Genomic DNA, 27,811 nt, shown 5'->3' on the forward strand with positions numbered 1-27,811 from the left:
ATCCAGCGTCTGCTCCTCCCTCTCTCTCCATTTCCCTTTAGCATCTGCTCCCCTCTCTCTCCCCTCCTCACTTCCCTTCATCATCTGTTACCTGTTACCCCTCTGCCTCCCCCCTCTCTCTTCAGTGCTACTCAACCTCTTCCCCTCATCTGGCCATCTCCCTCCCTTCCCCTCACCTTTGTTGGCGCTCTTCAGAGTTTTCTCTTTTTGAGGTATCTGGACACAGCAACATTCTCATAAATCTCGCGTGACTGCCCTGAAACTTCTCCTCTGACGCACTTCCTGTTTCCGCCTGGGTGGCTCGCATCAGATGAGAAGTTTTAGGGCAGTCACACGGGACTTGTAAGAATGATTACCATGTCCAGACACCTCCGAAAGAGAAAACTCTGAAGAGTGCCTGCAAAGGTGAGGGGAAGGGAGGGAGATGGCTCAACGAGGGGAAGAGATGCCCGGATGATTTGTTTTTTTTGACACCGGCAATCGGGAGGGAGGGAGTGTAGCGATCGTGAGGAGGGCTTCTGACTGGGAGGGGTGGGAAGGGAAGTAACATGGCAGGTACTTTACTGCGGGGACATGGCCATTCATCTCCATTCTCTTATGTCTATTACCCTATTCATAATTCTGTCCTCTTCAAACTACTATAATGTATTATATTCGGTCTGTAATTTGAAATATTGTAAGTCGCCTTGAACCTGTTTAGGCATAGCACAACTCAGAAATACCAGATTAGATTAGATAATTTACATAAAATTAAACTGCTGCAGTGCCCCCAAACACTGTGAATTCTGATTTTAACAATACACACCTCCCTGTGAGAGAATGAAAAGCATTCTTGAGCTTGTTGCCAAATGAACATGGATGATATACACACTAGCATCCCAGTTTTGAGTTCAGTATTATACACTGTACAGCAGTAGCTATGGAGTCATCACAGTGTCAGGGCTTTGGTTTTCCTCTGGCACATTTGCCTGTTGGAGGCCAGCCAGCATAGGCTCCCATTGGCCGCTGAAGCAGTAGCTGCTGTGATGCGAGTCATCAGAGACATCCCCACAAAGGCAGGGAGGCGTAGGGCCGAGTGAGGTGTCCACGCTGCCTGGATCCTGGAACAAGTATACTATTCCATCCTGGCAAGACTCCACGCTGGCCACTGGGAGCTGAGCCCTTGAGACACCCACCGAACCATCCTCTTGAAGGTTGAGCTTTGAAACCAGTGGTTTCCCAATATTCACACTCCTGTTCTCCTGGATATAGTCATCTATTTCTTGGTATCGGTACTGGAGGCAAATAGTGAAAGTCAATTCCTTCTGCAAATGTGACAAAAATCGCAGTGGTCACTAATTAGCTGCTTAGTCATCCTTTGAAACGTAACTATGGTTATTTAATTAAAACACCTCACTGCCACTACCACTAGAGATTATGGGGTCAGTATTCAAAAAGAGTTATATGTTTAGCAGCAGCTGCTAAACCTATAAGTCTTCTACCCATACAGATGCCACCAAAAATCCCCCCCCGACACTGTCCATAAAGTGCCAGAGCAGAATTAGGGTGGAATTGGCGGAGAATTCTATAAATGGTACTCAAATGCAGTACCGGAAAAAATTAGCACTAGGCGTTATTTTATAAATCAGGGCTACTCAGTTTGGTGACACATCAAATGCGCATATGACAATTGCGCCCTGATAACTGCATGCATGACAAATACGCGCACTGAATGAGAGATGACCTGTCAAATGCACCCTGACAATTGCGCTCCATACTGTTCCAATCACAATCCACAGCGGATACTATTTTGCCTTTGTGAGGGTTACTAAGTAACCCTTTTTTCTGAGGGAGGAGTGGGGGGACCCCCTACCACTTAAAATATTCGCTTGCTATCTAGTATTAAGGTAAGGCTTATATGACGATTATGGGAACCCTTTACTTACGTGGATATGTGGGAAGGCCCTGATTTGCTCAGACTCCTCAAGCCCCTCCCAAGGGACGAGGCCTGAGGAGTCTGAGCAAATCAGGGCCTACCACATATCCACATATGGCAGATTTACATTGATGTTTGCATTTCACGGGGCGCAACTGACGGGGCGTGCAATTGTCCATGTGAAATGTAATTGTCCATGTGCGTGCAATTGTCCCATGTACACAACTGTCAGGGCGCATTTGTTGGGGCATAATTGTCTTGCGCGGATTTGTCGGTGTGCCACTCAGTTCCGTTCCTCGAGGTCCACAGTGAGGCCCGGTTTTCAGGATATCTAAAATGATTATGCATGACAGAGATTTGCTTACCAAGGAGGTGGTGCATGCATATCTCTCTCATACATATTCATTGTGGATAACCTGAAAACCTGGCCTGCTTGTGGACCTCGAGGACCGGAAGTGAGTAGCCCTGCTATAAAGGATGTGCGCCCTTTACAGAATAGCACTCAGAGTGGATTCCCATGCTAAACTCTGGGCGCCAGACTTACGCCAGCTGAAACCTGGTTTTAATCCTGACCTGCAAATTGGCTGCAATGTCCTATTCTAGAACACCGAGTCCAAATTTTCAGAATGCCACTTATCTGCCCATGCCCCTCCCATGGCCAGACCCCCTTTGGGGTTGCAGGCTACGGGATTTGGGCACCTAGCATTATAGAATAGTGTGCAACCAGTTGTGTGTGGAAATCCTAATTGGTATTGATTAACAAAAAGAATTGGGTTGTTGGCCTCCAATTATTGCTCATCAGTGGATCATTATCCAATGAAGTTGCATGTGCATCTTGGACTGGCATCCACATCCAAGGGTTAGCAGTGACATTCAACCCCTATGGGGGTAATATTCAGCACCTTATAAGCCGCTTTCAACTGTGAGCTGACTAATCACCACTATTCAATGTCGGGGCACATGTGGTTCCCAGCATTGAATATTTGAGTATCTGTACTGATCTGGAAATTAACCAGGCACTGGTCGTTATTCAAATTGCTGCCCAGTTAACTCAGTGCATAAATTTAGGATGGCTTTTTTTCTGTCCTAACTTTATGCTCTTATTTAGGTGGTTATCAAGAAAAAAGGGGGTTATAACGGATAATTTATACAACATCTAATTTAGTAGATTCATTTACTACACATCAATGTCTGACTACTTTTTGTGAATACTTAATTATCACTAAAACCATTTTATGTCATGTACAAACCAACCATACTGTCAGTGTGTTAACCTACTATGTAAATTAAGAGGTTGAAGTATCATAAAGGACGTATGGTTCTCAGTAAAGAGACCTCTTACAACTTGGATGTTATTTCAAGTCTTCATCCTGAATGCATGTAATATAATGTAATCATTTACTTCAAATCTCCTTCCTGCCTTGAAAAATTTTTATTAATGATGTTTAGTTGGAATAAAAAACTAATAAACTAAGGGTGCATAAACTTATCCCTGTCTTTTATTTAAATTAGTTAATAAATATATGTTGTTAACTTAATTTGCTTTATAATGTTCTATCGTTCACTCCATCAAATATATGTTTATATTTTTGTGTTAAAGAAGAAGAACAGCAACACTTATCTTAGTGGCTTCCTAGCTAGGACCAACGTTGGTGGGTTTTTGAACTACCAAATTAGATGATGTATAAATTATCCGTTATAACCCCCTTTTTTCTTGATGATTATTTTTGTTGTAGGTTGGATAACTTGAACAAAGATCCGATTGTTTGATAGCTTATTTAGGTGGTTAGAAGACTCTAATATCATTGTTAACCAGGAAAGTGCCAGCTTCACCCAAGTTCTACCCCATAACTACTCCTAATCTAACGGATTAGGGATTGGCCAGTTAGCGGACATATTCAGCCGCATTACCTGGTGAAGTGCCACTGGTATCAAGCAGCGGAACAGCTCAGCAGGGTTTAACCAGGCATGAATCTCTCCGGCCTCTATAAACTCTTTTGAATATTGACCCCTATTCACTATGGATAATGGTTAAATATCATCACTATACGTACAGTTGCTGCCAATGAGAGGCCTATACATATATTTGTAACGCTATGGAAGTTAAGGACCATTCATTCTTATTTTGAACCTTATCCTATTCAACTATTGGTGCAATTTCTTTTATTAAGTATCCTAGATTATTGCAGTATACTATACTTAGCGAGTTCCTATAAAAATTTCCAAAAGTTGCAAATTATCCAAAATTCCACAGTGGAGCATTCAGCGCAGCTCTCTGCACTAATAACCGCTATCATGGTTTAGTAAAAAGGAGGGGGAGGGGAATTTAAGGTGCTGTTTTTATCTTTTGTAAATCACATAGGACCGCAAGGTATCTGCAATTCATAAATAAAGTTTTATGTTATGTTATTATGTTATATTCAGCAGTGGTGAATATTTGTATTTTATTAAACACCATGGCTGGCATTTAAAAAAGAAAAAAACAACAACAACTGACTGCAGGATCTGAAAATTGGTCCATATGGTCTCCACTGCATGGTCACCTCTTAATGCAGGGGTGTCCAATGTCGGTCCTCGAGGGCCGCAGTCCAGTCGGATTTTCAGGATTTCCCCAATGAATATGCATGAGGTCTATTTGCATGCACTGCTTTCATTGTATGCTAACAGATCGCATGCATATTCATTGGGGAAATCCTGAAAACCCGACTGGATTGCGGCCCTCGAGGACCGACATTGGACACCCCTGTCTTAATGGAAGGCATCTCATCACAATTACCTTGCTTATACAGTTGTTAACAGCTGCCAGAATTATCACCTAAATAATAAAATAAAGGGGCAGTTGTAACAATCATACTCAACAGTAATCTGTTTTGAATTATACCGCTTAGATCCTTTTTTGGCTCTATTTAGCGGTATATAAAGTTTTTAATAAACATAAACAGCTTTTCAAATGAACTAAAGCAACTTTAGACATTGAAAGCTCTCACAATCACCTCAGCTTCACTCAGTGCAACCACCATCAAAACCAGCTTATTGAACACAACCATAAAAACCTCTGCAATATCTAGGCAGGGTCCTTCAGTCAACCAGACACCACCGTTTTTTCAAACTCATTTACGCTATTCCAAATACCACAGTGCACCTCCATAATCACCACAGGCCAAATGTTTCCATAATTTGCAGCTCCAGCCTCTTAGTAATAAATCCCTCTTTTCAAAACTCCACTTCTTCATTAAACTCAGAACACAGATGCCACTGCCTCCACCTGATAAAATAGCAAAGCTTTTCCACTGATCAAAAGCAGTTGCTCACAATATTCACCCTTCTTTTGAGTGACCACAGCATCTGCTAATTGTTTTTCATGGATGCTAGGAATTTTTAGAAAAGGGATGGCAAATAAAACTAAGAATATTATGTATAATCAATTTTTATTTTCAAAAAATACAAATACAATCAACCATGGAATACAACCAACTGCAATCGAGATACAAACAATACAGATCCAACACCCCAACCTGTCCCTTTCCCCCCTTAAGACTAAGAATATTATAATGCCTCTGTATCACTTCTTGGTATGACCTCACCTTGAGTATTGCGTTCAATTCTGGTCGCCGTAACTCAAAAAAGATATAGGGGAATTAGAAAAGAGTCAAAGAAGAGCGACCAAGATGATAAAGAGGTTAGGGCTCTTCAGCTTGGAAAAGATACAGCTGAAGGAGATATGATTAAAGTCTACAAAATCCTGAGTGGTGTAGAATAGGAACAAGTAAATCAATTTCTTACTCCGTTAAAAATTACAAATACTAGAGGACACTCAATGAAGTTACAGGGAAATTGTTTTAAAACCAATATGAGGAAATATTTTTCTTCACTCAGTTAAGCTCTGGAACTCATTGCCAGAGGATGTGGTAACAATGGTTAGCATAGCTGGGTTTAAAAAAAGGTTGGATAAGTTCCTGGAGGAACAGTCCATAGTATGCTATTGAGTCAGACTTGGGGGAAGCCATTGCTTCCCCAGGGAGCAGTAGCATGGAATATTGCTATTATTTAGGTTTCTGCCAGGTACTGTGATCCGGATTGGCCACTGTTGAAACTGGATACTTGTGTTCTTATGCTGCACCCGTTAATGTTACTGGTGGGCCACAACATATCAAGTGGTTTTTAAAATACTCCTGTTGATGCTCCAAATGCTAGACAATCTCAGAGCCTTCTCGGCCAAACTGTCAAAGCATTTACCTCTCAATCACAATAGAGTTTATCTTCAAGGTAATTTGGAACTGTTTCTACTTAGAGAGTGACACGGTAATCATTATTATAGTAATTCCACAGTTGCCATAGTAACAGGGAACCCGTTGCAATTTGTCTAGTGTTACTGTGGTAGCGGTGGACCATTTTGCAGTAGTGCCACATGAACGGGAACCACTGTCATGGTAATACCGTGGCAATGGGGACTCAGGTTGACCCTCCCATACCCTCTCAACTCTTTCTGTCCCTGCTGCCAAAATAGCCACTGCAGCCATTTGAAGAGTTTCAAGATGATTGCCAAGGAAAAGGAAGCGAAGGGAAGGAGACAAGAGATGCCAAGGGCAGGAGGAAGAAAAGAAGAGAAAGAGATGCTAGAGCATGGGGTGGAGGAGGGAAAGAAAAGAAGAAAAGGAGATTCCAGAGCATGAGGAGAGGGGTAGAGACAGAGAGAGAAAAATGGTGGGGAACAAAGTTTAAATGAAGCATGCATAAAGGAAAGAAGGGCACAGGCTGAATGGAAGGGGAGAAGGTAGACAGTTTATGGAAGGGACACAGAATGAAGGATGATGACATATGGAAGGGAGAGAGAGGGTGGCAGTAGAGGGAAGGGGCAGAGAGAGGGCAGACAGTGGATAGAAGGGAGAGGGCAGATGTTGGATGGAAAGAAGAGAGTGATGAGAAGTTGAGAAAAGCAGAAACCAGAGATGACAAAAAACACATTTTGTTTTGTTGCTTTAGAATAAAGTAGTCTTGTAGCTATAAAGATGTTTATAAATAGAAAATGGAAATAGGGGAGACAAGATGGCGTCAGGAGCAGGACGCTGAGAGAAGCACTCCCGTCTTGAAAGGAAAAATTTCTTTATTCTACTTTTAAAAACGACAATTTCATGCCTAAAAGAAGAGGGAAACCGAGGGGTATCCCTCCACCTACCCCGGGCTTCTCGACGCCGAGGCAGACTGTGATAACAGCATTCACAGTCCCCTCTTCCATGTCGGGCGTTTCCGCTGCTGTGGAACCGGGAATCCATAGCTTGGACGGCGAGATGTCGCTCTCGTTGAGCCCGCGAGGACCGCATACCCCTCCCAATCCCGGAGAATCTTCGCTGCAGCGGAGCTGGCGGGAGGGCTCCCCCGGAGTGTGGGGTGAGGCTTGCTCTCTCTCCGAAGTTGACCCGGAAGTGGAACATGCAGCAGACACGCTGACCTCGACGTTGGAGAGGCAGCGTTCTGGGGGAGAGGAGCCGACGGTGACCGGCGGTGGGGAGGTGGCAGGAGCCCAGACTTCCATCGCTGGAGCAGGAGCCGTGCTTGGGTCGGCTAGTGTCCCCCTCCTTGGACCGTTGGTAAAACCACAGGCTGTTACTCTGGACTCCATTTGGACTGCAATTGAGAATCTTCACCTGGTATGTTCTAACTTTGTTACTATGACCCAGAATTCTACCTCCAGGATAAGCTCCTTAGAGACTATTACTCAGCAACACCAAGTGGAATTAAAAAACTTAGATAAAGCAACAACAGAGACTAAGAATCTAATTACCAAACAAACAACAGAAAAAATGATGATTTTGAAGAAGATTGAAAACCTGGAAAATCAGCAGAAAAATTTAAATTTGAGGATTCTTAATTTTCCGGTTGCCAAGTTTATGTCTCCTAAAGAACTCTTTAAGAACTTTATGTTGAATGTCTTAAATGTACCTGAAGTAAGTCTTCCCCCGATACAAAGAATTTACTATATAAAACAAGTGCAGAAAGAAAAAGCTACAGCAGATGAAAATGTTCAATTAGATGTTTCTGATATTCTGCAATCTTCTGACATTGAAATTCAGGGAAGAGCAACTTTATTGGTCTCGTTGGTATTTCTTCAAGATAAAGAAATGTTGCTGAAATTATATTTCAATTTAAAGCAGATTTCCTATTTGGGGGAAAGGGTATATATATTTCCTGATGTTTCAAGGTGGACGCAGTCCAGAAGGAAAGAATTTCTGTTACATAGATCAAAGGTGATTGCTTTGGGGGCAAGTTTCCAGTTGCGATTTCCTTGTAAATGTTTTATTTCCTATCAAGGAAGTAAATATATATTTTTCGAACCTTCCCAATTAGGTTTTTTCCTTGAAGGTAAAGGAATCTCTACACAGTCCGAATGATACAGGTTAATAATGCGGTTAAGGTTACTTTGGATAGGTAAGATCTGACTGCTCTATTTCTTAAAGTTTTTAGTTTCCTTTGTATATTCCCCTTTCCCGAGGGGTTTTACTTTCTTCTCTCTCTCTTTCTCTCTCTACCCTTGCAGCTTCTCACTCTTCTCTCTCTCTCTACTCTTTCAGCTAGCTGCACGCCAAAAGCCACTCTCAACCACCGAGGGACCGTAGGAGCAAGGAGAAAGAAATGGAGGCTACAGGAACCCAGCAGAGCTACCCAGTTTACTGCGTTGAGTGCCATATGTATGACTACCTCCCCTCCGGGAGGCGGGCATACATATGCGGTCGGTGTCAGGAACTGGAAAGCCTGAGGATGGAGGTCGGCAGACTGAGGGTCAAGGTCCAGGAACTGGAGGGACTGGAGGGACTGCGCAACATAGAGGAGACGAGCTGGTCAACCAAGGACACAGATGGAGCAGGCCTCATCGTGGACCAGGTGAGGGACCTTGAGAGATTCATCGAGGAGGCCTATAGGAAGGCGGAAGGACAGGACCAGAGACTGCACAGACGGATGTCGGCAGAAGAGACCCAGGTTCCACAATGCGACACCGGGGAAGGACCTAGCGGAGGAACCACACAAGAAGAGGAGACCGTGACTCACCGAGACCCCGAGGGTGAGACACCTCACTACACCGAGGACACGGACCTGAGACAGAGGAGGTTGCTGAGGAAAGGGAAGTCTGCTATTGTGGTGGGAGACTCGATCTTGAGAGAGGTAGATAGTCACGTAGCTGGAGGAAGGGAGGATCGGCTAGTGACTTGTCTCCCAGGGGCCAAGACACGTGACGTCACTGATAGGATCGAGAGGATCCTGGACGGAGCAGAGACAGAGGAGACTGCGGTGATAATCCACGTCGGAACAAATGATGTGAGCCGGAGAAACTTCAGCATGGCCACGCTGACTGACCAGTTCAGGGCCCTGGGACGAAAACTGAAGCGGAGTAGCCGGAGGATAGCATTCTCGGAGATCCTGCCTGTGCCGAGAGCAGATGCAAAAAGGCAGGCAGACCTCCAGGCTGTGAATGCATGGTTGAGGAGATGGTGCCAGGAGGAGGGCTTCCACTTTGTAAGGAACTGGACATCCTTCTGGGGAAAGAGTAAGCTCTACCGGCGGGACGGCCTGCACCTGAGCACAGAGGGAACTAGACTACTGGCTACCAATGTGAGGAAGGAGATCGAGAGGGCTTTAAACTGATGAGAGGGGGAAAGCCGACAGCTGATCTGATGTTGACGCTTCGGACAACAGTATCCAGAACAGATGCTGAAAGGGCTGACTGCACGGAGGAAGTAGAGAGACCAGTGGATCTCAGGATCAGACAGCGAGGGAAACAACAGGTAAAGGGAGCTTGCTGGATGGAGACTAATGGGCATGGAGACACAGGGGGACTGGGTGGCAATAGGACGGAAGCTGAGGGCATTTTGGGGGCTGCACAAGGCGAGGGGGATCAAACAGAGGCCAGGGCCCAGGAAGGGGCAAGAAAACCCAGAGGAAAAGCGGGGAAGTGGGGTGGCAGAAATGTGGGGAAGCTGAAAGCTATGAGGGTAAAGGCAAAGGGCAAAACAGAAGTACAGGGAACAAGAGAGGCGGCCCAGGTGAATGCAGAGGTGAATGCAGAGGTGGAGGAAAAACGACGGGACCTGCGGTGCTTTTACGCAAATGCAAGAAGCCTCATGACCAAGATGGATGAACTAGAGGTCGTGGCCAAGGGGGAAGACCTGGATATAATTGGAATTACAGAAACATGGTGGACAGAGGAGAATCAATGGGATGTGGCGCTGCCGGGGTACAAGCTCTACAGGAGAGACAGGACCCACAAGAAGGGGGGAGGCATAGCACTATATATAAAGGACTCTACCTACTCGGTCGGGATGGATATGGGAACGAAGGCAGAGGGGCTGGAATCGCTATGGGTCAAATTGCCGGGAAACAAGGGTGCAGACATAAAACTGGGGCTGTACTATCGCCCACCTGGCACGCCAGAAGGACTCGGACACGACCTGGAAGCGGAACTGAGACAGGAGTGCAGGACTGGAAGTGTAACAGTGATGGGGGACTTCAACTACCCAGGGATAGACTGGAGTACAGGTCACTCCAACTGCACTAGGGAAACAGGATTTGTAGAAGCTGTGAGGGACTGCTTCATGGAGCAACTGGTCAGGGAACCGACGCGGGGGAATGCTACCCTTGACCTCATCCTGAATGGATTAGGGGGGCCTGCAAGAGGGGTAGAAGTGGGAGGACCACTAGGCAACAGCGACCACAATGCGATCAGATTCACATTAGAAAGGGGGACACCCATAGTAAGGAGAACCGCAACAACTGCGCTCAACTTCAAGAAAGGGAACTATGTTGCTATGAGGGAAATGGTGGGGAGGAAGCTCAGAAACATCTTTAGGATGGAGACTGTGGAAAGCGCCTGGACCCTATTTAGGGACACCCTGCAGGAAGCACAAAAAACGTACGTCCCCAGTTTCAGGAAAGGCTGCAAAAACAAGCGGTCAAAGGACCCGATTTGGATCTCAGCAGAAGTAAAGAAGGCAATAAATGACAAAAAAGTATCCTTCCGGAGATGGAAAAAGGATCCAACGGAGGAAAATCACCAGGCGCACAGGAAATGCCAAAAAGAATGCCACCGAGAGGTTAGAAAAGCAAAAGGGAAATACGAAGAGGGGCTGGCCAGGGAAGCAAGAAACTTCAAGGCATTCTTCAGTTACGTAAAGGGGAAACGACCAGCGAGAGAGGAGGTGGGGCCGTTGGACGATGGAGATAGGAAGGGAGTGATTAAGGAGAATAAAGAGATAGCTGAGAGGTTGAACACGTTCTTCTCGTCAGTTTTTACGAGAGAAGACACATCTAATATACCGGACTCAGAGGAGCTCATGCGTGGGGAACAGGCTGAAAAATTGGAGCACATAGAGGTAAGTAAGGAAGATGTCCTCAAACAGATAGACAGGTTAAAATGCGGCAAATCACCGGGTCCGGACGGGATCCACCCAAGGGTTCTGAAGGAACTAAGACAAGAAATAGCGGGCACAATCCAACATGTTTGTAACCTATCCTTGAAAACTGGAGAGGTACCAGAGGACTGGAAATTGGCGAATGTCACACCTATCTTCAAGAAGGGATCGAGGGGTGACCCCGGGAACTACAGGCCGGTGAGCCTGACTTCAATTATAGGGAAGATGGTGGAAGCTATGATAAAGGACGGCATCTGCGAGCACATTGAGAGAAATGGCCTACTGAGAACAAGCCAGCACGGATTCTGTAAGGGAAGGTCGTGCCTAACGAACCTTCTGTACTTCTTTGAGGGAATAAGCAGTCGGGTGGACAATGGAGAACCCATCGACATCATTTACCTCGATTTTCAAAAGGCTTTTGATAAGGTACCACATGAAAGGCTGCTTAGGAAACTGTGGAACCACGGGGTGGGAGGGGATGTGCACAGATGGATCGAGCACTGGTTGTCGGGTAGACTGCAGAGGGTCGGAGTAAAGGGCCAATATTCTGACTGGCGGGGAGTCACGAGCGGTGTGCCACAAGGATCGGTGCTGGGGCCGTTACTCTTCAACATATTTATCAATGACCTGGAAAAGGAGGCAAAGTGCGAGGTTATAAAATTTGCAGACGATACCAAACTGTGCGGCAAAGTTAGCTCCAGGGAGGAGTGTGAGGACCTGCAAAGGGACTTAGACAAGCTGGAAGACTGGGCAAACAAATGGCAAATGCGCTTTAATGTGGAAAAATGCAAGGTTATGCATATAGGGAAAAAGAACCCGTTGTTCAACTACAAATTGGGGGGGGCATTGTTGGGAGAAAGCAATCTTGAGAGAGACTTGGGTGTGCTGGTGGATGCATCACTGAAGCCATCTGCACAGTGCGCAGCGGCCTCAAAAAAAGCCAACAGGATGCTGGGCATCATAAAGAGGGGCATAACTACAAGGACGCGGGAAGTCATCATGCCACTGTATCGAGCGATGGTGCGTCCGCATCTGGAATACTGCGTTCAATATTGGTCGCCGTACCTCAAGAAAGACATGGAGGTACTTGAGAGAGTCCAAAGGAGAGCAACAAAACTGGTAAGAGGGCTGGAACACTACCCATATGCTGAGAGGTTGGATAGGCTGGGGCTCTTCTCTCTGGAAAAAAAGGCGGCTCAGGGGTGATATGATAGAGACCTTCAAAATCATGAGGGGCATAGAGAGGGTGGATAGGGACAGATTCTTCAGGCTGAAGGGGACAACAGGTACGAGGGGGCATTCGGAGAAACTGAAGGGAGATAGGTTCAAAACGAATGCAAGGAAGTTTTTTTTCACCCAGAGGGTCGTGGACACTTGGAATGCGCTACCGGAGGAAGTGATCAAGCAGAGTACGGTACAGGGATTCAAACAGAGACTGGATGGATTCCTGAGGGATAAGGGGATCGTGGGATACTGAGAAAGCTAATCAGAAAATATATGCAGAAACCCAACCTGGTCGTGCAGGCAAGACCGGAGGGCTAGGACTTTGATAGGAAGATAGGACTCAATTAGGAAACCAAGGAGGCATGGGGGCCCCTTCTGGTGATTTAGACAGGTCGTGAACTGTTTGGGCCGCCGCGGGAGCGGACTGCTGGGCAGGATGGACCTATGGTCTGACCCGGCGGAGGCACTGCTTATGTTCTTATGTTCTTGTCTCTTCTCCTTAAGTTGTGGACTGTATTATATGATTTATATGGATGTTTAAATTTCAATTCTTGGTATGTAATATGACTAAGAGAATAATATATTTCTGTATTTCTTTAAACATCTTGTATAGGATGCATTAAAATGATAAATAAATAAAAATAAAAATAAAAAAAAAAGAAAATGGAAATAAGGTCATCTTTTTATTGGACTAATTTTAATACATTTTTTATATTAACTTTCAGAGGCCTGTACTGACCTGAGGAAGGAGGTTTTAGACTTTGAAAACTTATCGAAAAATGGCATTATCTTATTTTCCATTTTTTGTTTCATTTCTATTTGTTAATTTGTAAAGTGGTGATTGTTATTTGTCAGTTTTTTCAAATTTACATCTGCTATCTTTGGGCTCCTTTTACTAAACGGCAGTAGAGGCTTCTTTCTGTTTTGAGCAGGGAGATGCGGGGAATAAAATTAAGACTGCGGGCACGATGAGGGGACGGGATGAATCTTTGTGCCCATGTCACTCCCTATTTCTACTAACCTTCTAAACAACACCACTCTCCTAGCTGCCATCCTGGCATCTCCCAGAAAGTAATAATTACCTTCAGCTTCTGTAGGCCACAGATTCTTGTATAGAGGCAGCGATCGGGGAACATGAAGCTTCTGGCTGTGAAGAGCAAACTATTCGTGGCCTCAGGACTCTCCTTGTTTGTGAATTTCAGATCCATGTCTAGATCCTATTAGAAGTGTTGTCAAATAGGTTATTCAATACAAGCATAAATCAGAGAAAATAGAAGGCAAGAGGACAGAAGATGTTATTTTGCCAATTCCTCTTAAGATTTAATTTTCTTTTGTACATTATAGGAACTCATCAATGGAGCTAAGCCAGAAGGTGCTGGTGGGCAGTGACTGCACAAGCCTTCCCCATAGTGGGGTACGGTGAGGGCTTTCAGGGGATTCAGTGAATCCCCTGCTTATTTATTTTTTTGCAGTTTGATTTCTTGAATAGGCAGCCTGCCCAACCTTTCAAACTGCATCAAACAAAAAGTAAACTGAAAAAAAAAAAACCCTGACAGTACTGATCTGAATCCGATTGGCTGAGCAGCATCTGCCTGTTGCCTGCTCAACTAATCAAATTCAGAGTAGTGCTCTCAGGGCTTTTAGGGGGTGCCGCACGCCACTGTTTCCCCATTACTGTACTGAGCTAGCAGAATCAGCACTGAGACGTTCAGTTTTCATAGCCATTCGCACTTTAGTCTCTGTGTAGAGGCAATTGACTACAGCCACATGGGAAAACCAAAATGGCAGCCTAATTTCCTATCACTAGACAGTCGCAGATCACCAAGTCAATTTCCTAAACCACCCAGCAGACATCAGATGGTGATTATCAGTGAGGGCCAACTAGATTTGATCGATCATCTTACAATCTGTGCCAATCCAACTAGATGTGGTTTATGCAACTTTACTGCTTTGATTTCAATTATTGTAGACTATTAATTAATTTACCCCCATCTTTTACAAAATCGAGCTTGCAGCTGCAACTGTGGTAACTGCCCCGAAGCCCATAGGAATTTAAAGGGCTTTAGGGTTTTTTGGCACATGGCAGCCACTAATGCAGCTTTGTAAAAGAGGAGGTTAATGCTGATGCTGTTGAAATTCACCTTAAATTCCTCAAAGGGTGAAATTAAGTAGAAATCCCAACATTAAATTAACTTAGGCCCCCTTTTATCAAGCCGCATTAGGGTTTTTTATTACCGGCTGCTGTAGTAAAATCTCCGATGCTCATAGAATTCCGGTGATTAAAAACCCTAACGCGGCTTGATAAAAGAGGGTATTAGTGATCTGAAAAATCAACTATGAGACTGTTGCACGCCATTAACAGGCACCAACAACATATTAAACTGTCCGTTTGACCTGCCAGAATATTTCCTGACTCTCACAGCATACCAAAACTGAGAGTAAACAATTTAATGCAACAAGCCGAATTTTCAGAAGCAGTCGCTCAGGTTGAAAAAAGTAATGCATTCATATAATGAAAAACAGATGATTGTTGATTGTGCTATGTTACGATAAACAAACACGGACAAAGGAGCACTGCCCCTGAGGAAGCAGCGATGTGAAACGGTTAAGCTACCGTCAGGCAAAACAAATTAAGTGCTCCTTTTTTCTCACTGTTTTCGATATGCGCACAAAGAAGCAAGCGAGATGTCATAAAACAACTAACAGGAGCATCGCTCGAGAGACGCCAACCCATATTGCTTCTTACTGATGTTATTGCATCATACTTTTTGTTCAAAAGCCGATACCCATTTATTTGTTTGTCACCTGAAGAAGGCAATCCAGGTGGCCGAAACTGGGATCCTAGTTGGGACCTTAGCTTGATTATCCAGCCAAGCAAACATACTGGGACTTTGTGTATATCAATAAATGCTCCTGTTTATTGTTTTATGGCATCTTGCTTGCCTTTTCTTAAGAACATAAGAAGTTGCCTCTGCTGGGTCAGACCAGAGGTCCATCGCGCCCAGCAGTCTGCACCTGCGGCGGCCCATCAGGCCCATGACCTGTACGGTGATCTTTGTCTGAATCCGTAAATCCCCCTTGGTCTATATCTATACTCTCTCTATATCCCATCTCTACCTCTATCTGTATCCCTCAATCCCCCTATCTTTCAGGAATTTATCCAATCCTTCTTTAAAATCCCGTAGTGTACTCTGTCCTATCACAACCTCCGGCAGCACGTTCCAGGTGTCCACCACCCTCTGAGTGAAAAAGAACTTCCTAGCATTGGTTCTAAACCTGTCCCCTTTCAGCTTCTCCGAGTGCCCCCTTGTACTTGTGGTCCCCAAAAGTCTGAAGAATCTGTCCCTGTCTACCTTCTTGATGCCCTTCATGATCTTGTAAGCCTCTATCATGTCTCCTCTGAGTCTCCGCTTTTCCAGGGAGAAGAGCCCCAGCCTTTCTAACCTGTCTGCGTATGAAATGTTTTCTATACCTTTTATCATTTTCGTCGCTCTTCTCTGGACCCTCTCAAGCATCTTGTTTGTTTGACACTTACTAAGGCAAGTTTTTCCCTTCTTCGTTTGCTTTTCGATATGCACAGTCATCTATGAACGCATTAACAATTCAAAGATAAAAATACAGATACATTGTAAATGACTAATGATGATAGGGTTATCAGATGTCCAGATTTCCCCGGACATATCCAGGGATCCGGACAGCTTTTCAAAACCCGGCACTTTGGCCGGGTTTTGAAAAGCTTCTGGCAATGAGCAAAGTCAGATGCGTGGATGCAATTCAGTGATGTCACACACATGCATGGATGCAATGCAGTGATGTCACACGCATAAGCGTGATGCCATCGCATCACACCAGCGCATGCACGAGTGCTGTCTGACATCGCTGCTCATGTAGGTCAAGGGGGTGGGGCTGGGGCAGAATGGAGCAGGCATGGGGGCGGGGCCATGGGTCCAGATTTTCCATTTGGAAAATCTGATAACCGTAAATGATGAAATAAACCACCCCAGTAAGGAAATGAAAAAGAAAATTAATGTCCTGGGTGTATGAGTTCCATTGTATCTGTAAAAACATTATAAAGCATGTTGTATTAGATTGTTTACTCTCAGTTTTGGTATATTTTGACTACTTTTGAGCAAACAATATGTTTCCTTTTTGGTTAATTTTTGGATTTTCCAAAATTTTTCTTTATTTTCAGGCGTTTTGATATCAGTTCATTTCACATATTTATTTATTTATTGCAATTGTTTATTTATAACAAAAAACAATACAGAGAAACAGCAGTACAGCACAAAAGTAATACATGCAATTTTTAAAGTGTACATTGTACTGATGTTAGAACTTTCTTAGTATAATTGAATTTGTGCGTCATAACATTTTTAAGGCACTATACAAACTGAATGCTTGATAATACATAGAATACATATTCTTCCCAACAGGCCCAACCAGCCTGATCAGTCTAGAGTTGCCAGATTTTCCAATCGGAAAATCCACATCCCTTGACCTGTCCCCACGCCCGCCCAGTTCCACCCATCCCCGCCCTGTAACGCCCTAATCCCGCCCCCCACTGCCTGCTCTTGTCAGGCAGAGAGAAGATCCCCGCATGCGCAGATGCCGTGCGTGATTGCGTGGCATCCACACATGTGCAGATTTCCTCCCTGCCTGACATGATTTGAGGAGGCTTTTCAAAACCCGGACAAAGTGCTGGGTTTTGAAAAGCTGTCCAGACCCCCGGACATGTCTGGGGAAATCCGGATGTCTGGTAACCCTAGATCAGCCGGCCCAAGCCTAATCCAGCCTGATCAGTCAGTCTCGCAGGATCCCTTGCTGTTCAGGGTGGATCTCTCACCTCTGCAATATCCGTTATCTTGGCTTCACATTCTGGGATCCCTTCTGGTATGTCCACTATCTGTGTGTAAATTATCAAGACGTTGGAGAATTCAGCAGCAAACCCTAACTGCACTTTAATCCCGCAGTCAAACAGCAGATGCTGGCTCTCAGGAAGAACTAAAGTTCAAGGAATAGAGAGAACATGACCTAACTTACAGCTTCTTTGTGTTCATTTCAAAACAATTACTGGGCCTATTCTTCAGCAAATCATGTCAGCATTGTAGTGGTAATTGAAAATACTGTGTTTCTAAACAAGGCCATTTTTTTTTAAAATCTTCCTCATAATGTGATTAATGCAAGATTTGTCTCTTACATGTTTAATTTACAGCCCTGTGTACATCTTGCAGCACTATAGAAATGATAAATATAAGTAGTAGTAATGACATTGGATCTCTTCTGGTTTGTAACTGCTTTAAAACTTCTTTATGGTCGGAAAAAGTATGATCATGTTACTTCTCTTTTTGTTGAAGAGCATATGCTCCCTGTCACTTATAGGATTCCTTTTAAGATTAATATTTTGTCATATCAGATTCTCAGATTCAGATGGGGCATTTTTTCATACAATGCCTAAATCTGAGTTTAGACGTTTTATGGAAGACGCAGAAAAATCCAGTACCAAATGTGCCCATTTTCAAAAATGCAAAACATCTATCTTGGGATTTTTTTTTAAATGGAGGCATCTATCCTCTGTTCATCTATCTTTTAGAAACAAAACACATCCAAAAGAAAAATGCATAACAGAAGCCAATGGGATGCAGGAAGGGCCAGCGTTTGTACTAGACTAGCCACACAGACATCCCAGCAGAATAGTGGGGCACTGCAGTGAACTTCACATAAAAGGTCCCAGGTACACGTCTCACCATAATGTTGTATGGTGAACCCTCCAAAACCCACTTGTAACCTACTGGACCCAACGGTATGCCACAACAATAGTCCTTATGCCTGCAGGTATCATCTGACATGTAGGTTCAGTGGGTTTTGGAAGGCTCACAAATTCCACCATAAGTGTAGTGGTTATTGTGGGTTATGGGCCTGAGTCCCCATGTGTTTGGTTGACTACACCTCCCTCCAGGCTACTTTAGGAACCTCCTTGCTGCTCCATTAGGACTACCATAACATCTGAAGCTATCATACAGGTAGGTATGTATTCTTTCATTCACATCTTTAGGGGATGGGAGGGGGTCAGTGATCACTGGGGGGAGTATGGAGGGGTCAGGCCTTCATCCTTCCACTAGTCATCTGGTCAGTTTGGGCACCTTTTTGGCATTTATTCATTATTGCAGCAAGGAAAACAGTGGGAATGGACAAAGCACAATCCACAGGAGCCAGCGGGATAAAATCAAGCTTTGTTTATTTCAATCCAGGATGTACAATAATTTTGGTCCATATTGTTATATGTCCTGGATTAAAATAAACAAGGCTGGATTTTATCCTGCTGGCTCCTGTGGATTGCTCAGTGTCCGTTCCCGCTGTTTTCCTTGCTGCATTGTACCTGTGGGTTCATAGCCTGTTGGTGGCACTTATTCATTATTAAAACAGGTCTAGCCCCCGACAGCTAACTTGTGCCCTGGACATATTCTTAGATGTTTGATTATGGCAGAAAAACATCCAAGTCATAAGCTTGCCCTAGCCTTGCCTCTAACACAGGGGTGTTAAAGTTCCTCCTCGAGGGCCACAATCCAGTCAGGTTTTCAGGATTCCCCCAATGAATATACATGAGATCTATTTGCATGCACTGCTTTCATTGTATGCTAATAGATCTCATGCATATTCATTGGGGAAATCCTGAAATCCCGACTGGATTGCGGCCCTCGAGGAGGGACTTTGACACCCTTGCTCTAACATGTCCCCTCGAGATTAAGATGAACTGTGGATGGACAGTTTGGATATCCATCAAAAATAGCGAATTGGAAGAGTTTGGCAAGATAAATGTCCATCAGCCCCTTTATGCTATTTTTTAGGATGTTTATCTTTTTTGAAAATGAGCCCTTCAATCTCTAGGACTTCCCTCTTTTTTGGCTAACCTTTAAATTCCCTATACCCAGGTCAATCTCTTTGGTCTGCTAATCAAGGTCTTTTATCAGTTCCTTCTTTTCACCAGATTTTTCTTGATGTTTTTAGAAATTATTGTTTTAGTGTAGTTGTGTGGTTGAAAGGTTCTTTTAACAATTTTATATCTAAATTGAGAACCTATTATTTTTCTTTAGTCTTCATTAATTTTTGATTTGTCACAAGCTTCCTAATTTTATTACCCTTTCCCTTACTACCCGTTATATTAATTTTTCCTTCCCTATCTTCCTTATGTGATTTGCTATGTCTTTGTCTTTTAGGCCTTCCCCCTCCCTTGATATATTTTAAAAATTGTAAACTGCTTAGATTTCTTTGGAAAATTCACAGTATATCAAATAAATTTAACTTGAACTCTTTTCCTTATCTGTCCCACTTGAGTTTCTCACCATGTGCTTTAGCCCACTGGAGATTACGGACTGAGAATCCCTCTGAACCTTCTACTGACATAATCCTATCTGTGAGTGCTCGCCACTCAGATAAATTACTCTTCAGCTCCAAAGCTTGCTTCCCTTTGGTGATCTCACAAGTCCCCATATCTGAAAAAGAGGCAAAGTGTAGATATGTCCCATCAACTCCCAAAAAAGCCAACACTATTGTCCTTTGACTTCTCTGCCTATGGGATATCTTACCTTCAGCCACCTTGTCCAGAAGAACCGTGATCTTCTCATCCTTTAAAAGCCATTTCTTCAAGAAGCTGACAAAGATTCCATTGGACAGCTCCCCTTGGCTTATTTCATAGGCCTCAGCATCTGCACACCTAAGAGGAATGAAACATGCAGGAATCGTATATGCTGGGAGGAGAGAAGCTGATATGCATGGACGGGGAGAGGGACCTTGGGGTGATAGTGTCCGAAGATCTAAAGGCGAAAAAACAGTGTGACAAGGCAGTGGCTGCTGCCAGAAGGATTCTGGGCTGTATAAAGAGAGGCGTAGTCAGTAGAAGGAAGAAGGTGTTGATGCCCCTCTACAGGTCATTGGTGAGGCCCCACTTGGAGTATTGTGTTCAGTTTTGGAGACCGTATCTGGCGAAAGACGTAAGAAGACTTGAGGCGGTCCAGAGGAGGGCGACGAAAATGATAGGAGGCTTGCGCCAGAAGACGTATGAGGAGAGACTGGAAGCCCTGAATATGTATACCCTAGAGCAGGGGTGCCCACACTTTTTGGGCTTGTGAGCTACTTTTAAAATGACCAAGTCAAAATGATCTACCAACAATAAAATTTAAAAAAAACACAACGCACACTGTACGCATAGAAAATGTTAATTATCATTCCTATTCCAGGGTTTTTCAAAGAGGTCAAAGCAGATGACTCTGCACTATCACCTCAGTAACAACCATACAAAAATAGACAAATATACCCCCCTCCCTTTTTACTAAACCACGATAGCAGTTTTTAGAGCGCAGGGAGCTGCGCTGAATGCCCAGCGCTGCTCTCGACGCTCATAGGCTCCCTGTGCTAAAAAAAACTCTATTGCGGTTTAGTAAAAGGGGACCTTAGTGTAAAATATAGACAGCAGATATAAATTGAGACACATTTCGATCACTAAATTTAAAATAAAATCATTTTTCCTACCTTGTCTGGTGATTTCATGAGTCTCTGGTTGCACTTTCTTCTTCTGACTGTGCATCTAGTCTTTCTTCCCTTCTTTCAGCCTGTATGCTTCCTCTCCTCCACCTCATTCCCTCCCCCAACTTTTCCTTCCTCTCTCCCTGCCCTTTCTTTCTCTCTGCCTCCCTTTCCTTTTTTTTCTGTTTCTCTTCTTTCCTTCTGTCTCCCTGCCTGCCCTTTTTCTTTCTTTCTTTCTTTCTCCCTGCCCTCCCCCAAGACACTGCCACTGCCATCGGGGACCCAAACTGCCATCGGGGACCAGGACCCAAACCGCCACCAATAACAGGCCCGAAAGCCGACGCCAATAACACGCCCAAAAGCCAACGCCGCCCCAACCTCTCCCTGCTTCGGCCGACCAGCATCGCGATCAAGCTGTTGGGGGAAATGCTGCCGGGTCCTGCCTTCGCGGAAACAGAAAGTAGGCAGGACCCGGCAGCAAGAAGAGGAAATGCTTCACTAACCTGTCTCCCGCCTTAGCCCATAGCGAACGCTTGCTTCAGGGCTCTCAACATGTTCGTGCAGGCTTCCCTTCTCCCCCCCTCCCCCTCCCCGGGCATAACTTCCGGTTTCGGAGGGAAGAGAAGAGAAGCCTGCACGCACACGTTAGAGCCCGGAGCATAAGTTCGCTAGGGGCTGAAATCTCCAAGCCGGTTTTTTGGGGTTTTTTTTTAATGTTCAGCAGCGGCAGATGACAGCTGGGCGGACCACTCAGCTAAAAGGCCCTAGGGAGAACACTGGAGAGGAAGGCTGATCGGCCCGTAGATCAGGACGGCAACACGAGTGCGATCGACTCGAGTTGCCTTCCTGAGCTACTGGTCGATCGCGATCGACGCGTTGGGCACCCCTGCCCTAGAGGAAAGGAGAGACAGGGGAGATATGATTCAGACGTTCAAATACTTAAAGGGTATTAACGTAGAACAAAATCTTTTCCAGAGAAAGGAAAATGGTAAAACCAGAGGACATAATTTGAGGTTGAGGGGTGGTAGATTCAGGGGCAATGTTAGGAAATTCTACTTTACGGAGAGGGTGGTGGATGCCTGGAATGCGCTCCCGAGAGAGGTGGTGGAGAGTAAAACTGTGACTGAGTTCAAAGAAGCGTGGGATGAACACAGAAGATTTAGAATCAGAAAATAATATTAAAGATTGAACTAGGCCAGTTACTGGGCAGACTTGTACGGTCTGCGTCTGTGTATGGCCGTTTGGAGGAGGATGGGCAGGGGAGGGCTTCAATGGCTGGGAGGGTGTAGATGGGCTGGAGTAAGTCTTAACAGAGATTTCGGCAGTTGGAACCCAAGCACAGTACCGGGTAAAGCTTTGGATTCTCGCCCAGAAATAGCTAAGAAGAAAAAAAAAAAAAAAAAAATTTAAATTGAATCAGGTTGGGCAGACTGGATGGACCATTCGGGTCTTTATCTGCCGTCATCTACTATGTTACTATGTTACTATGTAACACCAGATGGGTCTCAACATTCCACCTCAGATTGGTGACCAACGGTCTTTTCTGCCTCAATCACCTCAAGCCCCAGCCAATCAGGTTTGAGGCAACTTCCAAATATCTATAAAATTAGAATATCCATATACGATCAACATGATTATTTTTAAAGCAATGTGGATTAATATTCAAAATCATTTATTACATTACATTACATTAGAGATTTCTATTCCGCCATTACCTTGCGGTTCAAGGTGGATATTTATGCAATTAGTTTCAAATTTAATACCTTAGGGGCCGATATTCATATTACATATAGTAAACAGCTTTGATTGTACCCACAGAAAGGCAGATACCAGACTAAAATGGAGGCGTTGGGAATCTTTTATTTTGCTCAGTACAGTAGGCAATACATTTTTATTTCTCCTATACATTGGTTACAGAGACTGATTTCTCGGTTCATCCGTTTGTGTAATTTTGTTACCGTGATGGAGAAGAAAACCAAAGTTCAGAAACTTGTTCATTTAAACAGTAAGGGGTTCATAATCAAAACTTAAACGCATCTAAAACCCTGCCCAATTCGGCATTTGGTCTTCCTAAAAGTCAGGTCATCCAAGTGCCAATAATTAAAACGGCTTTTTGGATGTATCCAGGGACTTTTTAGGCCTTTGAATCCCAATGTGCGCCCAGAGCTGAGAGGGGAAGTTCTGGAGGAGTGGTTAGGGCGGGATGTGGGCTGACCTAGACTTAGTTGTCCTACAGGGATAATTGAATGTTTGACAAGACTTCCTGTGCGAAACTTATACATTGCGAGTTAGATGATGTAAAAGCAGGTATAAGTGCCAAAAAGGTATCGAAAGTGATCAGATAACCACTGCAGGGACAAAGTAAAGACCCCCACACACTCCCCCCATGTTCATTGACCCCATCGCACCCCCACAAAGTTCAGAATAAAAGCATACATACCTGCCTCCAGAACATCAGCACCTGTTATAGGAAAGAGTAGTAGAGCTGCACAGAGGGGGGGGGGGCTAATGAACCATAGAGAGGAGGACCCAGGCCCATAAACCACTCTAACCACTACATTCATGGTGGAAAATGTGAGCCCCCCCCCTACCCTACTGTACTGCCATATAAATGGTACCTGCAGCCATAAGGGTTACTGGGGTATAGTGGATTTTGGGGGGCTCACTATAACCTATAAGGGAGTTCTGGTGAGATGTTTATGTAGCACTGGATAATGTTCAGGCAATCTATATATAGAGGCACTGTCCGGATAATGTTGAGGTGACACCCACCCACACACACACGAGTGCCATAGCCTAATTACTGCATGATTGAATACTGATATCGTGGAGAGACACCTACGTGGCATAGCCGAAGACAATGTTGGCTGTGACCTTCAGGGCTCCCACCTGCGGCAGGATGTCATCATTCATGTTCCTGAAAAGAAATTCCACCGTGAGAGAGAAACATCATGGCCAACCCAGCAGAAGTACTCATGCCCCCACGCTGCATTATATCCAAGTGCTCCCAAGGCCACTTTCTTTTTGAAGCATTCTTTAACCTTTCAATTTCATTAGGTTAATATGCACCCTGCTTCCAACTGTATAAGACTGCTCCCGGGTTTCTAGCAATAATGTTAATATTGGCAGAAATAATTACAAGCTGGATTCAGCGCACACACTTGTACAACTGCAATTTCAGCACATTTCAAATGCACACATGTGTCTGGCATTTGTTTGCTGCTTATGTTTTCTGTAGGGACCAGAAATTACCGATGACACTGCCTGCACATTCCTCCCTCCATTGAGGGTGTGGCCTTTGAAAAGAAGATACTCTCCAAAGAGCTGGATCTCAAGGACCATGTGGCAGGGCACAGAATGATACTATGTTGCTTATTGTACATCACAAAATAGAAGTGCAAATATAGTATTAGGAAATGTTTATATTTATATAGTTGATTAAAGAGGGGATGAAGAAGGCTTCCCTTACCAAGGATGCTCAATGCCAGTCTCATGCTGACTGAGCCTTCCTCTCCAATTACTGCCAAGCTAATCAATTCCAGTCCTTGAGGCCACAGACAGGCCAGGTTTTGAGAATATCCACAATGAATATGCATGAGAAAGATCTGCATACCAAGGAAATAGTGTATGCAAACCTCTCTCATGCATATTCATTCTGGATATCTTGAAATCCTAGTCTCGAAGATTGGAATTGAGTAACATAGAAACATAGAGTATGACGGCAGAAAAGGGCCGACGGCCCAACAAGTCTGCCCACTCAAGAACCCTCCCTCCTCCCTCCCTCCATCTTTTAAGCATTCCTCTGGAGCGACCCCACCTGTCTGTCCCATCGTCCTTTGAAGTCGAGCGTGGTTCTGGCCTCGCCTACCTGACGTGGAAGACCATTCCATCGATCAATTACCCTTTTGGCGAAGAAATACTTCCTGGTGTCCCCATGAAATCTTCCCCCCCTGAGTTTTAGCGGATGCCCTCTTGTCGTCATGGGACCCTGCTACACGATACTGGAGCTTGGTTGGCATTTAAAATGATATGGGAAAGGACAATAAAACAAATAAACCACAGTGGAGATATCCAGGAATGTTGATGTGCACTTATTCAACAATAATCAAAATGTGTGTAATGGCTCGACATGCAGGTGTTTCGGCCAATAAGGCCTGCCTCAGGAGCCTTATTATAAGAATGCAAAAAAGCTAACGTTCAGCAGCCTATAAAAAATTAAACATCTCATCCGAATGCTATAAATGGTTGTGAGGTTAGAGTATAAGCCTCCGCTCATGCGATCATGAAAGGTGAATGAGATGTCCCATGTTATTGCATGTCTTTAACAAGTGAAAACAAGCAGAATAAAACCAATAAGGTGCACAATCTTTGCAAATAGTATGCGATATTTGCAAAGAGAGCGCATACTTAATGACCTCTGTAACAACAAAATGGCCAAATAAAAGGAAAATTCCTGTATATGACATAGGAGACCCAAAAAAAAAAACCAGATTGGCAAGTGGTCCACAGATTACAAAAAGAATGAAGACATAGGAGCAGAATATGGTGGTAAAAACCTGGAAACTTTATTTAGTCACTGAAGCAGACCTTGCCGGGTGAAACATGACCGTATCGGGCACTCTTTTTAATTAATTTATTCACTAATAAAGTCTCCTGTTTTTACCACTGTGTCTGTTCCTTCATCTTCATTCCTAATGACATGGGAGATGGCATGAAAGGAAAAAAACTTTTCAGCTGCTCTTGCCTCTCTCCCTAGATCAGTGATTCTCAACCGTTCTTCTTTTGTGACACTTGACAGGCATTGTTCTTATGTGTGTGACACGCTGAACACTAAAGGTTCCTTTTACTGAGCTGCGATAGTGTTTTTAGCGTGTGCAGAATTGCCGCGCGCGCTAAACCCGCAATACGCAGCTAGAACTAACGCCAGCTCAATGCTGACGTTAGCGTCTAGCACGCGCGGCAATTTAGCGCATGCTAAGCGCGCGTTAAAACCTCTAGCGCAACTTAGTAAAAGGAGCCCTAAAATTAGTAGCTAAACAGCAACAAAAAACAAAACCTCCTAAATATTTCATTGTTTAAGATGCTGCAAATCTAATCTAATTTAATCTAAACCTTAAGTTTATATACCGCATCATCTCCATGAGAATGGAGCTCGACACGGTTTACAAGAACTTAAAATAGTGGGTAGAGAAGAAGAAAAAGGATTACATGAACTTATGAAATATAAAATATTCTTAAACAGAATTTACCTTGCTTTATAAACTTTTCCTAAAATGAAACTTGTTAATTTTTTTTTTTTGGTGAAGTTTCAGGCTTCATTTAATTTACCAGTGAGAAATCTTGGACTTAGGTGCTGCACACAATTTTTCTATGTGGGACTGAATAGTAGGAAAATTCACAATAAATATACTGCTATCAACTTTTTTCCACTTTAGAACCTATATAGCTTATTACTACCATATATGAGGGATCGTCAAAAAGTTTCTGCACTTTTATTTTGTTTTACACTATTTATTAAATATCGCAAAATCATATTACATCACTTTTCTACATAATCACTCTGTTGTCTGACTAGTCACATGACATTCTATGACACGCCCTCTTTCCACTTCTCCTGCCCCAGACATATCCTGTGAAAATAAGAAAGTGCGGAAATTTTTTGAAGAACCCTTGTATTTTCAAATTCTGATGTCACCTTAATAACAGCAATAGAAACCAACAATAAGGCAAAAATGGTCCCAAGGGTTCCCAGAGTGATTCAGCAGTGTCGAAGACAACTCTGTGGTAATAACATTAATGAATAAATATTTATTCATTAATATTATTACCAGAGTTGTCTTCGACACTGTTGAACCACTCTGGGAACCCTTGGACCATTTTTGCCTTATTGTTGGTCTCTATTGTAGTTTCTCTGGCAATCTTGTTTTGGAGTTTTTTGTACCTTAATAACAGCAACATGAAATCCTTCTGCCAGATATTGTGAAGAAATGCAAAACCCTGCAACTATGCTACTTGGAACTGTTTAGAAAACAGAATATATGGGCAGCAGACCTGAAGCATTTCCATTTGAGATTGGTTATCATTGAGGCTAATTGATAAGCAGAAATAGGGACCAGTTATGGGGATTCTGAGTACCCAGTGGCGAGGGAAGGAGGTGCCCAGGGTGGTGGCAGCCCCTGCACCCTCTTCTCTGCTCCCCCTCTCTTTCCACCACACTCACATCCTCCCTTCCCCCATACCTCTTTAAATCTTCACCAGCCTACTACTCATGCCAGCATTGCCTTTCCCTCTGACGTCACTTCCTGGCCCCATGACCAGGAAGTGATTTCAGAGGAGAGCCAGGCCGGCACAAGCAGCAGGCCAGAGAAGTTGCTCACACTGGTTAAGATTTAAAGAGGTATTTTTTTTTGGGGGGGGGGAAGAAGTGCCAGTGCCCTTACCAAGACAGTCTGACCCCTTGCCTCCCCTCCCCCTCACTACACCACTGCGAACACTTGACTCTGGATCTCTAGTCTTTCCAGCATGTAAGAACAGATGGTTGTTAAGGAAAATACAGGCTTGCTTTTTGTGCTAAACTTTTGGGAACATACCTCCCATCTCATTGGGACACACCAATGTGTCCTGACACACTGGCTGAGAACCACTGCTCTAGACTGATATACCCCTGGGTTCATCCCACTGCATTAATGGATTTGCAGCTCTGATTTTACTATTGGCTTCCCTAAGACTTGTTTTGGCCACATCTTGATTG

The 27,811-nt window shown here is 44.1% G+C and overlaps 1 protein-coding gene across 4 annotated transcripts in view; it reads right to left on the minus strand.

The window, feature by feature from the left end:
• Positions 1-302: 302 nt before the first annotated feature.
• LOC117366229 (mucosa-associated lymphoid tissue lymphoma translocation protein 1-like) overlaps positions 303-27,811 on the minus strand; it is a 42,529-nt gene continuing 15,020 nt past the window's right edge. For 2 of the 4 annotated variants that reach the window (XM_033957484.1, XM_033957485.1), the window contains 6 exons: positions 23,903-23,977; positions 20,124-20,251; positions 19,881-20,030; positions 17,384-17,541; positions 13,623-13,757; positions 303-1,304 (listed from right to left, as the gene is read on the minus strand). In XM_033957484.1, coding sequence (XP_033813375.1) covers positions 918-1,304; positions 13,623-13,757; positions 17,384-17,541; positions 19,881-20,030; positions 20,124-20,251; positions 23,903-23,977 — 1,033 coding nt within the window. In that variant the 3' untranslated portion in view covers positions 303-917. The remainder of the gene's footprint in view (positions 1,305-13,622; positions 13,758-17,383; positions 17,542-19,880; positions 20,031-20,123; positions 20,252-23,902; positions 23,978-27,811) is intronic. The other 2 variants (XM_033957487.1, XM_033957486.1) reach the window with 2 other exon arrangements.

Source organism: Geotrypetes seraphini, chromosome 8 (assembly GCF_902459505.1).
Source record: "Geotrypetes seraphini chromosome 8, aGeoSer1.1, whole genome shotgun sequence".
Lineage (NCBI taxonomy): Eukaryota > Metazoa > Chordata > Amphibia > Gymnophiona > Dermophiidae > Geotrypetes > Geotrypetes seraphini.